The 16,824-nt window shown below is 62.4% G+C and overlaps 1 protein-coding gene across 3 annotated transcripts; it reads left to right on the top strand.

Annotated features, from left to right (window-relative positions):
* Positions 1-4,748: 4,748 nt before the first annotated feature.
* ICOSLG (inducible T cell costimulator ligand) lies at positions 4,749-15,581 on the top strand. Of its 3 annotated transcripts, none has more exons than XM_079923057.1 (7): positions 4,749-4,975; positions 6,368-6,408; positions 7,310-7,675; positions 8,369-8,650; positions 11,015-11,185; positions 12,131-12,166; positions 12,264-15,581. In XM_079923057.1, the coding sequence occupies exons 1-7, from the start codon at positions 4,962-4,964 to the stop codon at positions 12,584-12,586; spliced, it is 1,233 nt and encodes a 410-aa protein (XP_079779183.1). In that variant the 5' UTR covers positions 4,749-4,961; the 3' UTR covers positions 12,587-15,581. The 3 variants fall into 3 exon arrangements, with proteins under 3 accessions (XP_079779183.1, XP_079779185.1, XP_079779184.1); XM_079923058.1 differs by lacking the exon at positions 4,749-4,975 and adding an exon at positions 5,226-5,267; XM_079923059.1 differs by having other exon boundaries at positions 12,131-12,406.
* The last annotated feature ends 1,243 nt before the right edge of the window (positions 15,582-16,824 follow it).

Here is a 16,824-nt window from a genome sequence, read left to right as displayed (position 1 = left end):
GTGGCTTCTCCCGTTCTGGAGCACAGGCTCCGGACGCGCAGGCCCAGCGGCCATGGCTCACGGGCCCAGCCGCTCCGCAGCATGTGGGATCTTCCCGGACCGGGGCACGAACCCTTGTCCCCTGCATCGGCAGGCGGACTCCCAACCACTGCGCCACCAGGGAAGCCCTGAAGGGTGTTTTAAAAGTATCTTGAAATAGAATAGAAGCTGTGATGGTTAATTTTATGTGTTGACTTGGCTGGGCCACGGTGCCCAGACCTTTGTTCAAACATTATCCTGGAGGTTTCTGTGAAGGGCGTTTTGGATTACATTGATACTTAAATCAGTGGGCTTTGAGTAAAGCAGGTTACCCTCCACAGTGCGGGTGGGTGCTGTGGTCTGAACTCATCGGTTGATCCTAACCTAAGCTAAGCTCCAAGGTGATCGTATTAGGAGGTTGGGCCTTTGAGAGGTGACTCCAAACTGGGATTAGTGCCCTTACAAAAGAGGCCCCAGCGAGCTCCCTCACCCCTGCCCACGTGTGGACACACGAGAAGCGTGTGACCGTGCAAGGGGCCCTCACCCGACCCTGCCAGTACCTGACCTGCCACTTCCAGCCTCCAGAACTTCGAGCAGGACGTTTCTGTTGTTTACAAGCTGCCTAGTGTGTGGAATTTCATTATAGTGGCCGCGTCGGACTGAGACAGTCCCGAGCCTTCAAAGGCCTAATCTGCCCTGAGCGAGAAGGAATTCTCTCTGAGCACGACCCTTCCCGGGCCTCCAGCCGGCCAGCGCACCCCGAAGGTTTTGGGTTTATCAGGCCTCCATAGTTACACGAGCCAATTCCTTGAACAAACTGTCTCTCTTCCTGTCTCTCTCTCTCCCTCTCTCCCTCTCTCTCTCACACCCCCCCCCCCCCCACACACACACACAGAGCCCTGGCCGATAGAAACATCTTCATCTTCACGAAGACCTTCTCTCCAGGCTAGCAGGGGGACAATACTGGGCTGTGATGTCACGGGTCTCCTGTCCAAGGGCTAAAGGTCTGTAATGAAACCAAGGTCATGGCGGCCCCAGAAAACACGGAGGGCCAGTGGGGACAGGAGCATCTGAGCACAGATGAGACCCTCCAGGGAGGCCAAGCCCTGGGCCCAAACCGACCACAGAGACGGGCACTCGTGTCGGCGGTTGACGGGACAGGGCTGGGAACAGCTGCTTCCACCCGAGGCAGCCGGCGCCGGGGGGCCCGGTCTGCCGGCGTCAGCTCTGTGCCAGCCTGCTCCCAGGCGGGGCCCAGAGCCCCTCAAAGCAGCCTTATAACACCTTGAGATTCTGCCTCTAAGTATCTAATCCCACCCACAGAGGCCCCTTGTGACCCCCGTGGTCATCTGAATAATGACCCCAGAAAGATGTTCCTGTCCCAAATCCCAGAACCTGTGAATGTCACCTTATGGGCAAAAGAGGGCTTGGCTGCTGTGATGAGATGGAAATGGGGAGACTGTGCTGGATCACGTGTGAGCCCCAAGGCCCTCGCCAGGGGTGGCAGAGGAGACCTGACCCCATATAGAGAAGGCCATTGCCGTGGGGGCAGAGACGCAGCTGCAAGACGGCGGGCGCCTGGGGCACCCGGGGCGGAAGAGTCGGGAAGGACCCTCACCTCCAGCCCCCCGGAGAAGCGCTGGTTCAGGCATCCCGCCTCCAAAACTTGAGACGGTGTATTTCTGTTGTTCTGAGCCCCGAGTTTGAGGTAATGGGGTCTTGCTTCTGTGTCTGCACCCAGAGCCTTGGGCCTTCAGCACAGCAGCAACTCCGGCTTGGTTCCCAGGTTGGCCCAGAAAGCCTTCCGGGTGGGCTTCTCTCTCCGGCACCCCCAACACACACACCCACCTCGCTGCCTGAGAAACGGTCACGGGTGAAGGCAAGGGAGGAAAACCTCAGCTCACCCGCAGGAAGTCTCCCGAGGGCCGTCCTCTGTGCTCATCCGTCTTGAAATCCTCTGTCTATAAGCCACGTGCCAGCATCGGTGCGGACGCCTTACGTGTGCTCACTCACAGGAACCACGAACCTACTTAGCTGCGTTACGAGGAAGACGTTGTCGCTACCGCCACTTCGCAAATGCGGAAACACAGGCACAGAGGGGTTACGGTCTCAGGGGCCTGGGGCTGGTCTTCTGCCCGCTCCCGGGGTGTCCCTCCCCCGCTCCCGCCCCGTCCTGCTCGGACGTCCCCTTCCAGCCCCACTGCACTCCCTACCGCTTGCCTGCCCGCTCAACAGGCAGCGCGCTCCTTGGGCCCAGGGTGCCCACTCTTGGGTGGGCCTGGCAGCAGCACTTGGCCCTCCGGGGTCCGGAGAGGAGGGCTGCCCCGGAAGCCAAGCCTGACCCCTTCCCCACAGCAGCCGGCCGCGCCGCGGCGTTCGCCTCCGGAAGCCCGCCGCGCTCCCTGCCCCGCTGCCCTGGGGCTGTGCCCCCGCTGCATGGTAGGGCTGCGGCCCGGGACGCCGACTGGGCACCTTTCCTTCCCCGCTCCACGTGAGCCGACACTGCGAGGGAGGTTTTAACCGAGGGGGCCTCTCCGTCCCCCAGGACCCGAGGTTGTGTGTGGGGTCCACCCCTTCCACTCCCCAGCACTGTGGGTCGGCGGGGGGGTCTTGGTGGGGGCAGGACTGGACCCAGGAAGGCGGGAGGTGTCGGAGCCAGCCGGTCCCTTGTCCCTTTCTCCTCACCCGCGGGTGATGCTGGGTCGGTCCTCCTCTGCCAGCTGCTGCCAACCCCGCGGGAGGGGATCTAAGGCCACCGATATCGTGCCCCCTCCGGCCCTGCTGGGCCTGACACGGTGACCGCCCCCCCACCAAGGTCCCCGCTGCATCTATTCTAGATGCGGCGTTGGTTTTCTGGCTCTGGGGATGGGCAGCGTCCTGAGACCCCATCTCTGATCTGATTTATACCCACGCCCGGTTCTCCTGGCCAGATCTTACTTTTCCTCCTGGCCCCCATCTTTCAACCCCTTCCTGATGCCCCCCACCCAAGTTCAGGCTGTCTGTGCCCTCACTGGACACTTGAACGGGAGTCCTGGCCGGGACCCCTGTCCCTTCTCCTCCCCCTGCCCCCAAAGGGAGGATAGACCCTGCCTGGCCTCTGTAAATCCCCCGCCCCAACCTGCAGCCTGACCTGGGAGGTCAGGTGAAGCCCCTGCGCTTTAGGACCGCAGGCCCACCTCCCTCCCTGGCCACCTGCAGCCCCCATCCCCCTCCTCGGCAGCATCCCCATCTCCCAGCCCAGCTCTTTTGCTTCCTTGTCTCTCTTTTTTTTTTTTTGCGGTACGCGGGCCTCTCACTGCCGTGGCCTCTCCCGTTGCGGAGCACAGGCTCCGGACGCGCAGGCTCAGCGGCCGTGGCTCACGGGCCCAGCCGCTCCGCGGCATGTGGGATCTTCCCGGACCGGGGCACAAACCCGCGTCCCCTGCATCGGCACGCGGACTCCCAACCGCTGCGCCACCAGGGGAGCCCTGCTTCCTTGTCTTGTTTGCTCTTGTCGCCACAGGAATGTTAGCTTCCACCAGGCGCGGATTCTCTTATGTTAAGCTTTTCTCTTCAGCACTCACATAGGCCGCGTGTGGTAGGCGGGCACTAAATCTCTGTTATAAGACTGACAGCATGCAGGTGGCTGGGGCCAGGGGAGACCCGTGGGCTCTGCCCTCACTTTACACCCTGCCTGTCCTGCGCCCCAAAGGCTGGTCTCAGCACCCCCATCAGCCTGGGCCGCAGGACACACCCCTCATGCCTCCACCCAACAGGCGCCTCCAGGCCTGAGGTGGGTGCCTGGGGGCCCAGGCCCTTCCGGGGGCTGGACGGTCTCTTGCCTCACGGCTCCACCCACTCGCCTGGCCGGCACCCACCTGGCTGGTGCGGGAGGAGGGCGCAGCTGGGCCTAAAGAGAGGAGGCCTTGTGGACTGGGTGGGCTGGGCAAGAAGGAAACGCGGCGTTTGCCCCCAGCTCCGGGGCTCCGCGCCGCCTTTCCCAGACCAGAAAAAAAAAAAAAAAAAAAAAGAGTGAGAAGTCCCACACGCTTGGAGGAGCAAAGACGAACTGGTTTCCACGCGGTGGGCTTTTCAGAGCCTTTAATAGGCAAATATGCCGCGGCAGGTGGCCCAGGACTGACAAAGGACGCGGCAGCAACGCGGGCTCGGGGGAGACTAGGGCTGGACTGGAAGGTGGAGCCTGCCGGCCTGCCTTCCCTCCCTCCTTCCTGCCACTTATTCATTCACCCCTAAACGGTCCTGGGGCTCTGACTTCACCAAGCGCTGGAGGTCCTGGCTGCGTCCCAAGAGCGGGAGGGAGGGCGGGAGCCTGACTCTCAGCCCGCCGCGCCCCGCCGGCTCTCAGGCCGCTGGGGCGGGGGACAAGCGCAGGCGGAGCCGGGGCGCTTGGGGGCGCGGACGTTCTGCGCGACTCCAGGGCAGCACTGAGCCTCCCACGGCCCCTCCAGCTGGGCAAGCCCTCCAGCAGCGCGCTCGGCCGCCCTCCTCCACCGGACCTTCCCTGCCGCCGACTTGCCGGGATACCTACTGCGCCCAGGCTCAAGGCCCGGTGGACCTGGAGCCCCATCCTACAACCCGCGGGGCCCGACTTACGCCCTCTCCTGGGAAGGGCTGAACTTTCGGGAGTGACTGTCCAAGCTTCCGTTCCCTCGCGCCTGCCCGTGGCCAAGGCCGTGGGAGGGACCGGGTCGGGGGTGGGACCAGGGGCGGGGCCGGATCGGGAGGGCGCTGAGCCGGCGACCAGCTCAGCGCCCAGAGCCTCCGAGGCGCGGCGGGAGCGCAGCGAGTGCTGGGCGCTCCGAGGGCTCCCGCGACCCGAGGTCGCTTGTGCTCGTGCTCGGAGCTCTCCCGCGGCCCGACGGCTTCCGCGGCCCGAGGTCTCTAGTGCTCCGAGATCTCCCGCCGTCCGAGTTCCCCCGTGGCCCGGGGTCTCCGCCCCCACCATGCGGCCGAGGAGGTGAGCGTGTGCGCGGACGCGCCCTCTGGGCGCGGGGAACCGAGCCTGGCGGCACAGCGGAGGCCTCGGGCTCCGGGAGCGGGGCGGCACCGCGCGGGGCCGCGGGAGGCGTGGTTACCTGCCGGCGTTGTCCTCCCGGCGGCGCGGGACGCTGGCAGTACGCGGGTGTACCCGGGGCGGGGTCCCTGCCGAGGGAGGGAAAGAGGAAAAGCTGGGAGAGAAGACAAGCGACCCACTCTCACTTCCCCCCCCTCCCCTCCCCGCCCCCGGCGGTGGCCCAGAGGAAAGAAGGGTGTGAGTTTGCTGTGCCAAGGTCGCTCTTATTTACCTCGAATGCCATCTGGTGCCCACCAACTGGTGACGTGCCCCCCGCACGCCTGGGTTTTCCCCCTCCTGCATCAGCAAAGGCAAACTGGGGAAGGTGCCGGCCAGCTGGTCACTCCTGGTCTCTTGCCAGCTGAGGGGGAGGCAACAACTTTCTGCCAAAATACCCCCTTCAGGGCAGTCTTAGCATCGGCAGCCTGTGTTTCCCTTGATGAGCTGGTGAGGTACCCCATCCCCAGGTGTCCCACACGCACAGCCCAGAAACCCACCCACCCCAGGGTCCCACCACCCAGTCTCCCCAGTTGGAAATACAGGGAAAGACTATTCCCTCAAGAATGGAAAATAAAAATACTGCCGTGTCACAGCCACCAGCCACCCACACCCCTGAGCGGGGGGCCCCGTCTGTGCTTTCTCCTCTCTGACCCAACGAGGAGTGGGCTGGGGCACGGGCAGAGTGGTGACAGGTGAGGCAGGGGCCACCGCTGAGGCATGCGGGGTACAGAGGCTCCCAGGCTGAACGCGCCAGGAGCCTGGGAGTCATGAGAGGGGTGTGCCGGCCCCCAGGGCTGAGCTGTGCACCAGCTCCAGTGGAGCCGGCAGATCTGGTTTCAGATTGATCACGTTCCTTCAGAAGGTCGTCCTGGGGCTCACCCGACCCTGGCAGGGGGAGGGGCATCTTACATCTTCTCTGTCTCTCAAACTTCAAATACCCCGAAAGTGGGTTTTTATCCGATTTTATACAATTTCTTAGACTCCATCCGTGCAAAGCCAGGCCACCAGGGGGCTGATGATTCCTCTCGATACCCTTTATCACACCCTCATAATTGCTTTGAGGGGCGTTTTATTAACGTGGGAGCTGGTCCCGTGCAGGGGCTGCCAGCCCCTTGGGGCTTGCCTGCTGGGCAGGGAGGAGTTGGTGCTGCGTCCGCTCCTTGAATCCCTGGCTGCCCGGGTGGCCTGGGCTGCTGGCCTGGCTGGGGTGTATTCCCACTGGGATGGTGGGTGTGACCGGCTCCTGACCCCACTGGGGAGAGCGGGACTCACCCTTTTCTGGTTGTTTTTTCCCAGCCCTGGACTACTGCTGCTGCTACTCTGTGGCCTGCGAGCTGGTAAGTGCAGACGGTGCTCTTGCTGGAGCCTTCCAAGCCCTTCAGCTCTGAGCAGTGAGGACCGCGGAGTACAGGTGTCAGTGGGGTCCTCCCCACAGCCCTGCTTGCTTTTCCAGGGGCCCTTGTGAGAAAACGGGGCCCCCAAGCCCAGGGTAGTGTGTGGCATTGAGAGCCACAAAGGGGAGGGCTCGGCCAGACCCCGTGGTTCTCCTTTCGTGTTGTGTTTGGGACAGGCAGAGCGCAGTTCCCCCCAAGTGTTTCAGAACCTCCGCTTTCCAGAGGAGCTGGGAGCTGGGCTTCCTGTTTCCCGTGACCCCTTTGCTCCCCAAAGCCACCAGCTTCCAGAAGAGTGCAGAACGGGGACATGGCAGCGCAGCGGAGACTGAGGTCTCGCCTGGCCTTCCAGCCCACAGGGCGGCGGGTCAGGGCACACGGCCACTTTCCCTGCTGGCATTTGAGCCGTTGTAACAGACCACAGAACCTCGCCGGGCCTTCTCTGATGGAGTTGCAAACACTACTATAATGATGTTGTTGAGAAGCTGATGTTTTCTTTTCAAATGTCTGAGTTTTTAAAAAACATCTTTTTATTCTGAATTCATTGTAAACTCCCAAGAAGTAGTAAAAACAGGGAGGAGTCCTGGCTGGCTCCCGGCATGATGACTGGAAACCGACCCTGGTGATGTATCAGAGCAGCTTACCGCCCGTGTCCGAATTTTTAAACTATTGTTTATTGTATTATTGTTTATTGTATTATTACTAATACATTCCTTTCCTACTGAAATGAGTCAGAATTGGGGTTTGAGTCTTGCAACCCAGAAGCTCCCCCGTCCCTCCAAAGGGTGAGTTCAGAGTTACGCGTCGAGCGCGGAAGATGAATTCTGTTCTCTTTGGATGTTTGCAGAGATTCAAGAAGAAGCAATCAGAGCGATGGTGGGCAGTGATGTCTGGCTCAGCTGCACTTACCCCGAAGGAAACACCTTCGATTTAAATGACCTTTATGTTTACTGGCAAATCAGTGTGCCGGGCAAACAGAACACCAACTCTGTGGTGACTTACTACCTCTCGGGAAACAGCTCTGCCGGCCACGTTAACAACCACTACAAAGACCGGGCCCGGCTGTCCCTGGACGGCATGAAGCAGGGCGACTTCTCTCTGCACCTGCACAATGTCACTCCCCAGGACGAGCAGAAGTTCAACTGCCTGGTGTTTCGGAAATCCTTAGAATTAGAAAAGATTTTGGAAGTCACGGTCACGCTAAACGTGGCAGGTAAGACGGCGGAGCTGCCGAGTTGATTCCAGCCCAGCCTTACGGCCCGGAAGAAGTGTCAGTGAGACCTGTTTTCTGCGGCTCATTCACCCGTGTCTTCCCTTAGAGGAAATCCAGATCCCTCTGGCGGGGTTCTGTTTAAACCAGGTGTGCGGCTTAGGTGGTGGAAATATCGTTCGGCTCGTAAGAAAGTTTTCCAGGAGCCGAGGTGCCTCCCTCCTCACAGGAGCTCCTAAGCTTGCTGTCCTTGCCTCGAAACTCTCCAATTCAACCCAAACGAGATGTTTTCATGAAATTAGGAGGGAGCGGTATAAGGCACTAAATGAGATCAGAGTTTAGGAAGAAAATTAAAGCGCCTCCAGCAAGTTGCTCGGGGCACTGTTCGGTGGAGAGACGGGTGACTTGTCAGCTGACCGTGTCACTAGACTCAAAGGAGGCCAACCTCCTTGGGGTGGGACGTGGGTGCCGGTCACTGCCCGCCCGGCTCACAGCGCCCCTACTGGTGGGTTGGGGGGCGTGACTGGTAGAACAGGGCCTGTGCTGCTGCCCAGACCACAGCCTTGGTCCCGGCCCTGCTCCGGCGTCTGGGGCACGACGGCTGCCTCCCTGCTTCCCTGGCCCTTGGCACCGTGTCCCCCCCCTTCTGTGACCTTCGGAACCTGGCAGCCCTCAGCCCGTTTCCCTCCCCTGCAGCAAACTACAGCATGCCGGTGGTCAGCGGCCCATCCCAGGACGAGGAGCTGGTCTTCACGTGCACGTCCACGAATGGCTACCCGTGGCCCAAAGTGTACTGGATCAACAAGACGGACAACAGCCTGCTGGACGACGCCCTGCAGAACAGCACCGTGTCCCTAAACGCGCGGGGCCTGTACAACGTGGTCAGCGTCCTGCGGATCGGGCGGAGCCCCCCCGTCGACGTGGGCTGCTGCATTGAGAACGTGCTTCTTCACCAGAACCTGACCAGCGGCCAGACGGGTAAGGTCCCGGGGTCTGCGCACTGACCCCGACCCAAGGCTGGGGCCAGGGGCGACTTGGGGGATCCTCTCAGGTGGGAGACAAGCCCCTATGAGGTGACTCAGCAGCGGCTTCAGAGGTGGTGGCAGGGCGAGGGGGGACAGACATCACCGTGCGGCGGAGGGCAGGGGCCGGCCAGGTGCTCGGGGCGCTTAATCCTCATGCACCTGAGGGGGGCGTCAGTTTTGGGGACCCATTTCACAGATGAGGGACTGAGGCTCCGAAAGGTCACGTGACGCTTCAGAAGCTGCAGCTGAGGCGGCGGCAGCATCGGGATTGAGGCGCCTCCTGCACAGCCGCCACCCCAGCTCCTCGGACGTGTGCCCCCCGGGAAACCAGAACCCCTCCTCCACCAGGGGGTCCGGCTGGGCCTGGCTGCCGTCCCAGGCCCCCTGTGGAAGGGTGCAGGCGGGTGACTCCTTCGTAGAAGCCACAGGCTCTCTCAGCCTGTGTGTCCCTGTCAGCAGCGTTGAGACGCCAGGGAAGGAGGGGCAGGAGAGCTGGAGGATGGGGGTGTCGGGGGCCTGCCTGCCGCCCAGCTGCCGGGAGCCCCCGCGCCCGGGCACTCGCCTTCCTGGAATGCAGGCGCAGCCCTGGGACTCAGCGGTCATGGCCTTCTGGCTGCACCAGAGGCCTCTGCTGGCCTCTGCGTCCCAGCAGGGCAGCCGGGTGCAGGGGAAGGGGAATGGGAGGGTCTCCTGGGGCCGTAGTCTCGGCCCAGCTGCTCTGGGGGACAACTGGGAAGCCTGTCAACCCCCATCACCCCGCCCTGTGCCCAGACCCTCTGAATCAGCACCTCTGGGCTGTCCAGGCAACAGGACATGTTGAAAAGCTTCCAGATGGTTCTAAGGTGCGTGGGAGGCCTAGCCACTGTCTGGCTCATGGCTCCTTCGGGTTTCGGCAAACACGGGACACTTGTAAGAAGCTGCCCAGGGAGGGGCACGATGGTTGGACACTGGGACAGGAGGATTGGCCCCCTCGTGCACTGCCAGTGGGACAGGAAACGGTGCAGCCGCCGTGAAGAGCAATCTGCTAGTTCCTTAAAACTTAGCCTGTGGGGCTTCCCTGGTGGCACAGTGGTTGAGAGTCCGCCTGCCGATCAGGGGACGCGGGTTTGTGCCCCGCTCCGGGAGGATCCCACATGCCGCGGAGCAGCTGGGCCCGTGAGCCATGGCCACTGAGCCTGCATGTCCGTAGCCTAAAAAAAAAAAAAACTTAGCCTGTGACCCAGCAATTCCACCCCTAGGTGTGCGCCCCAGAGCGCTGGAAATGAGAATCAAACAAATACTTGTACATAAGTGTTCACAGCAGCTCATTCACAATAGCCAAAAGGTGGGAGCAACCCAAGTGTCCACGGATGGACGAAGGGATGCGTCCATCCACACAGTGGAGCATTACTCAGCCACGAAAAGGAATGAGGCACTGACCATGCTGCAATGTGGAGGAACCGTGCAGGTGATGCTCAGTGAGAGAAGCCAGACACAGAAGGCCACATAGTGTACGATTCCATTTGTATGAAATGGCCCGTCTAGGTAAATCCACACAGACAGAAAGTAGATTAGAGTTTACCAGGGGCTGGGAGAGAGGATGGGAAGTGACCACTGATGGGAAGGGGGTTTCCTTTTGTGGTGGTGGAAAGTTCTGGAATTAGATAATGGTTTTGGCTGCGTGACCTTGTGAACGTACTAGATGCCACTGAATTGTTCCTTTTAAAATGGTTAATTTTATGTTATGTGAATTTCACCATTATTTTTTTTAAAGCCAGCAATTAAGCTAGAAAGAATTATTAAATTAAGTTTACTTTAAAAAGCCAGGAAGGGCTTCCCTGGTGGCGCAGTGGTTGAGAGTCTGCCTGCCGATGCAGGGGACGCGGGTTTGTGCCCCGGTCCGGGAGGATCCCACATGCCGCGGAGCAGCTGGGCCCGTGAGCCATGGCCGCTGGGCCTGTGCGTCCGGGGCCTGTGCTCCGCAACGGGAGAGGACACAACAGGGAGAGGCCCGTGTACCACCCCCCCCCCCCCAAAAAAGAAAAGCCAGGAAGACTGTGCTTCCCACCACGCCCATTCCCAGGTGTGGACCTTTAGGAAGGGCTGGGATTACAGGTCACACAGGTAGGGTGAGGAGGAATGACAGCCCAGAAAGAGATGAAGGTTCACCTGAAGGGGGAAAGCCTTCTCTCCGTCAGCTTTATAGCTTAGAAATCACAAAACACCTCTGGGAAAGTCTGGTGGATCGATACTTCCCTTAGCACTCTCTCCTTCAGGATGAAGAAACCCCCTTTTCCCCCTGACCCTGTAAGTCCTGGGTTACTTTCCTTTCCTGCAGAAATGTTCATGGGACCCAAGGACAGCATCACAGAGGACCCAGTGGACGACACCCAAGATGCGGTGAACCCGCCGGTTCTCAGCGTCCTTGCTGTGCTAGTCGTGGCCGTGGCCGTGGCCGTGGCCACGGGCTGGCTGTGCAGGCGGAGATGTCCCGACAGAAGCTACGCAGGTATCAGAGAAGCCCGCGCTGCAGACAGCGCACGCTTACTTTGTTGGGGTGAGGGCTGGCCTTTCCCAGGATGTTTCCAAGCCCTGCGTGGTGCCGCTCTCACGGGAAGCATGCCTTAATAGTGCTCACGTGTGTGAGGATAGCAGCCCCAGTGCCCCTGGTGTGACCTCCACCTCCGAGATCCTGACACAGCTCCGCCCCAGAAGGGAAGTCCGGTCTCTGGGTCTGGGGGGGGACGGCGGACTCCGAGTGTGGACGTGGTGTGTCTGTGGAAGCCGAGTTGCCTTCAGTCCCTCAAGGCCGTCTGACCAGTTCTGGCCAAGCTCGAAGACAGATCCAGAAAGTATGGGTTTTGACTAAGTAAAACGAAGAAGCAGAACTCACAGTGGGGAGCAGAAGAGCCTAGAATGTGGACCCTGGGACCACCCAGGTGTCACAAGAGGGCCTGAGGGCTGGGGCCTCGGGGAACCCCTCGGGTAGGGGCCAGCACAGTCTCCCCAGGTTGGTCTGGTGGTGGAGGTCAGCGGGCATCCCCAAAGGTCTTATTAACCAGGTGGGGCTCCTCCTGGACTCCTGGGAGGGTGTGGAAGCGAGCGCGGCTGGACTGCGGAGCCTGCGCACAGTGGGAGCTCTGCCCGACGGGAGGGGTTGCTACGTGCCGCCTGGAGCTGCCACTTGGTTGCCAATGCCGTCTGCCCAGAAATACTGCCCACGGCCCACTGCCGACCCAGCCAGACTGCTGAAGGCCCTTGAGCACCTTGAAGCGTTTCCCACCCTGACCTCTTACAAAGTCTCGTCCTGGAAATGAGGGCGGCCTGGGGAGCCCTCGCCCGAGCAGGAAGCCAGAGGAGCGTGGAGTGGGGCGTTGCTGAGTGCGGGGCCCCTGGGGTCTTCAGAGAGGCCCCCTCACGGCCCGCCCTGAGTGTTTCTGGTTTCTCCCAACAGGCGCCCAGGCTGCGAGGCCGGAGCTGGAGCTCACGGGTCAGTTTGCCAGGAGGGAAGGAGACCCGTGGAGGAAGCGTGGGTCCACGGGCTCGGGCGAGCTGGGCGCTCCACTCTCTCAGTGCCCGCCTTTCAGCACGGGTGCTACTCGATGACCAGGAAATAGGCGTTTCCAGTTTCAGAGACGGTGAAATCCCAAGCGAAGGCCTGTCCCCCTGGCCTTCCTTGGCGTGTAAGCCCGTCCTCTCGCTGACACTGTGCTGGGATTTTCCAAACGTACAGCCACGCGTCCATGTCAGCAGAGAGCCTGGGACCACAGCCCCGCTGCCCCTCCCCAGCTGCCCGGCTCGTCCTCCTGTTCTCCCTCGTCTCAGCCCCACCCCTTGGGGGCGGGGCCTCTCCAGCGGGTCCAGACCCTTTGTTCGGCACCTCACGGTCCCAGAGCAAAGGTCAGAGTGATTCCCGCCCCAGTTTGGGAAAGTAGCCACACTCAGGGCCTTCAGTTTCGGTTTCCTACTGGCAGGTGCCTCGGGCTGCCAGGCCTTGGTGGTCAGGCCAGCGGGCTCCACGCCTGAGGCCAACGACCATGCCCTGAGCCCCGTTTCTCCACCTGTGAGAAGGGTCGTCAGGGGAGGGTGGGCCCGAGGTGAGCACGACCCACACGGCAGTGGCCGCCCACCTGTTCACCCAGGTGATTCCGGGGCACGCGGCTGCCTGGGGCTGCAGCAGATTCCCTCCCGAGGCTGCTTCCAGACCATGCGGGACACGGCTTGCTAAAGAATCCGGGCCTGCTGACCCGAGAGTCCGATGCGGCGCCCGTCTGCAGGCGTTTTCAACCCTGTTTTCACCGTCCTGGTTCCTGAGAAGATGAGTCTCTGCTTGCAGAGAGAATGCGCCAGCTCTGTGCTCACGCCCCTCTCCTCTTTCCTTCCAAGAGCACGTGTGACGAGAGCTCCCCCAGGACGTGCCACCAGTGGGGACGTCGGGTGGCAGCTTGAGAATTGACCCGGGCGGGCTGGACAGAGGACACCGTCTGCGCCCGTATTGGGGGCTGCACGGACACTGGGCCACCTGGCCTTGCGGCGCCCCCTGGAAGGGCCACGCTGACCCCAGGGAGCACGTGGCGGGCACTGACCTGATCCTGGCAGCCCTTTCAAAAGGTCGGCAACTCCTCGGGGTTACGTGTGCCCCCAAGTAGGTGGGCTGCCCACCTTCGCTGCCAAACAGAACAAGAAAAGGGTTGTGACGGCTCCTTTCCGCCACCAGCCCCCGAGAGCCTGCGGCGCTTCTCAGCATCCTGGACCGGACGGGCTCCTGAGGCCACTCTCTTCCAGGATGGCCTGCGCTAGGCCGTGTTCGCTCCAGGTTCAGGGGCCACGTGCTGGCTCTGCCGGTCAGTCTCCTGCCCCACCTCCGCCCTGAGGACCCGGCGTCTGCGCAGACGCGTCCTGAAGCACCGAGCGGGCGGCACCAGACAAACCCCTGGAACTCATGTCCCTCCAGAACACTCCCTGGGAGGAAAACCCGACCTCATTTGTTGGTCAAAAGCTAGGTTTCCCTCCTCAAAAGCACAATGAAAAAACAAAAACAGTGGAATTTTGGGAGAAGGTCTGTGCTGGGCGGTGCAGCTGGGCGTGGTGGCCCGGGGTTCCGCTGCGGGGGACAGGCAGGCAGGGCTGGGACACACATCTCCAGAAGACACCAGCATGGACAGGTGACTGTCACAGTCCTTCAAACTGGGGCCGTGAGTGGACGGTGGGCGGCCTTCCGGCCGCGTGGCCGCCTTTCTTCAAACGCAGAAGCAGTTCCCTCGAATCCTGCTGGGCAGCCCCTGCAGGCCCTCGCGGGCCTCCCCTGGGGACCTGCACGGTCGTGACGGAGACTTCACCTCACGTGCCGGGTTCCTCGGAGCCCGCTGGGCCCCCGGGTGACTGGAGTGGGGCAGTGGCCAAGTCCACGGAGGCGGCAGCCCGACGCCCTGACCCTGCCCAGGCGGTTTCCATGTTGATTCCTGCATTGCATCTAGCAGTTCACTGTTTCCAGAAGGTTCTGCAAAGGTGGCTGCCAGGTAACCCTGGTGGGCACGCCCCCAGGAAACGGGTCTGTTGCCCCTGGCCCTGTGGTCATTCAGCACCGACGGGCACGTGAGGCCTGTGCTCCCCAGACCCAGACTTACAGCAAACTCAGCAAGGCCGGCTCAGCGCAGGACCTCAGCCAACAGTGTTCTGTTGTGTGTGTCTGTCTTTGTACCCAAGAGCCCTCACGTGGCTTTTAAATAGGTGTGAGGGGTCCACACAGACTTGAGCATGAAAGCATTAGAAGACAAGTGTGGTTCCTCAAAGAACGACAGCAGGTGACTCACAGCGCCTCGAGCAAGAAGCCCGAGGGGCCCTGAGTGCAGCAGGTGGGGTGTGTCAGGTGGTCGCAGGCCTGTCCCCAGTGACTGTGATGTGACACCAGGACGGGTGCACCTAGGGCCCTCTCCGCCGTCCTGCCCGGGGTCCAGCCTGCAGACCCTGAGAGGCCCCAGGAGCTGGTCGGGGCGGCGTTCTCCGCCCGGCAGGACAGGGCAGCCGCAGGGAGACTGTGCTTCCAGCTTTCCTATCAGAAGGGATTTCCTTCTTGGGGAAGCGGCTAGGCCGGCCTCCCGCTCAGGCCCCGTGACGCGGCCGCCCGGGGCTCTCCCCGCGTGTGCTTGCGGGCTCTGCCTGGGCCCTGGGCTCCCGGGTGGTCGAGGCCACGCCCTGCAGGCTCCAGACCCTGAGGCATCATCTCCCCGCTGGGCCCCAACGGCCCCTCACCGCTCCCTCTGGCCCCCGGGGCCACGGTGCGCTCTGCCCCGCTCGCACAGGTCACCCTGGGCCTGTCCACCCTGGGGGCCGTGGCTTGCGCCTCACGCTGTGTCGTGGGCAGTGTGCGGCCACATTTTGACGTTTCTGGAAGCCTGGTTTTGGAGAATACAGGCAGTCGGCGTGGCTGTGTCTGGCAGCTTTGGTCAGTGTGCGCGCGGGCTCGGTGCACTCAGCCCGTCCTGATTGCCGTCGGGGACCCTGCCCCTGCCCCGTCCGTCCTCACCTGGGTGGCGCCGTCCCCCAGGGGACGTTGGTTAGCGTGGAGGCATTTTGGTTGTCACTCTCGGGGGTTCCTACTGGCTTCTAACGGGTGGTGAGCGGGACACTGCTCGACGTCCCACCATGGATGGGGACCCAGAGGTCAGTGACCTGAGGGTGAGGATCCCGTGTCACCTTCCCGGGGAGGGCAGGGCAGCGAGCCGCTGTCCCGGTCCCCCTTGCACGGGGCACAGGAGAGGCGACTCATGGTTCAGGGTCAGGCCCAGGGAACGTTCCAGGTCAGGGGCCGGCCGGGAGCAAGAGGCCGAGGTGCCGGCACTGCTGTGGGGGCAGAGGCCACCTGGCCGTCCCAGCAGCCGGAGTCCTGGTCTTTGTGGCCCCGTGGCCCCTGCCCCCAGAGCCCTGCTCACAGTAGCTGCACAGTGAACACCCATGGGGAGGCGGAGCCGGGCCGGCAGATGGAGGCTCGTCTCGAGGGCAGGGGACAGAGGGAAGTAGCAGCTGCGTGGCGTGAGCGCCTCACCCTCCCGCCAGGTGAGAAGGCCGGAGCCAGCTTCTGCCTGCAGCTCGGACCCGCCCCGTGCCCGCAGCCCTCACCCTGGGGAGGGCAGCCGAGGCTTTGGAGAACCTCAGGAGAAGGCCACCCTGCTCTGCCGCTGCCCGCGCGGCCCCAGTGCTGTGACGCTGGCCGCCGGTCAGCGGCGGGGCCCGCCGGCGGCTCCGGGCAGTGCCAGTGCCGGACAGGCACACCCTGTGCGCATCTCCCTCCAGGCCCGACTTTTCAGAAAGAGGACGCTTCCACCGAGAAGGCAGCTTACGTGATCTGGGGTGATTCTGTCCTTGGTGACAGACGCCCCGCCCCACAGCCCAAAGAGCATCTGGGGCTGAAGGGGGCAGTCTTGCCCCCCTAGGGGCCCACAGCCCCTGCCTGCCCCAACGTGTCCGTTCTCCAGACCTGACACAGCCCTGCCCCCTGGATCCCCAGCTTCCCGTGGCCCCTTCCAGACTCTGGAGTCCCAAGAGGAGAGCCTCTGTAGTTACTAGTAAACAAGGCGCGGTTTCCTTGAATCCGTGTTGGTCCTGCCGTCATCAGGGAGAAGCAAGAGGCTGGGGTCTTCAGTGTCAGGAATTCAGGGGCTTGTCCCAGTGACCAGAGGTGCGGCCCACCCTGAGCTCTGGGGAGGGGCTTCCGGCACACCCCTGTTGGGAGGGTACAGTGCACATTTCCTGGGGCGGGGGATGGGCCCCGCATGACCGACATTGACAAGCTGCAGGGCCCAGGAGCTGCACAGGCCCCTGGTCAGCCAGCCTGTGTCAGGGCCAGACGCAGGGCCACACCAGGATGCAACGCTTCAAAGACCCCGATCTGGGTGTTGGGAGAGTGACCAAGGAGTGTGCAGGCCAGGAACTGGCCAGGGTCCTCCCGCCCTCCCCCGCTGCCCTCCCTCCTCCCCTTGCTGGTCCTTCTCTGCCTGCTTACACTGTCCTGTGGCCTGAGCCCGGCCCTCCCCACCCCCTGGCCCCAGAACCAGAGAGTGACTCATCGCTCATCCCTGCTCTGTGGGCCTCCTGACCCCAAGGTCGCAGGTGCCCGAGGCTGCTGGGAGGGGGCTGACCAGGGAGGGG

This window comes from Stenella coeruleoalba (genome assembly GCF_951394435.1).
Source record: "Stenella coeruleoalba genome assembly, chromosome: 5".
NCBI classification, from domain to species: domain Eukaryota; kingdom Metazoa; phylum Chordata; class Mammalia; order Artiodactyla; family Delphinidae; genus Stenella; species Stenella coeruleoalba.
Note: the sequence above shows the minus strand (reverse complement) of the source record. Positions and strands in the feature narration are given on the sequence as shown.

Coding starts and splice junctions, on each gene's coding strand:
- ICOSLG (XM_079923057.1), top strand. Junction 6,409..7,309: donor ACTCTGTGGCCTGCGAGCTG/GTAAGTGCAGAC, acceptor GGATGTTTGCAG/AGATTCAAGAAGAAGCAATC. Junction 11,186..12,130: donor TCCCGACAGAAGCTACGCAG/GTATCAGAGAAG, acceptor TTCTCCCAACAG/GCGCCCAGGCTGCGAGGCCG.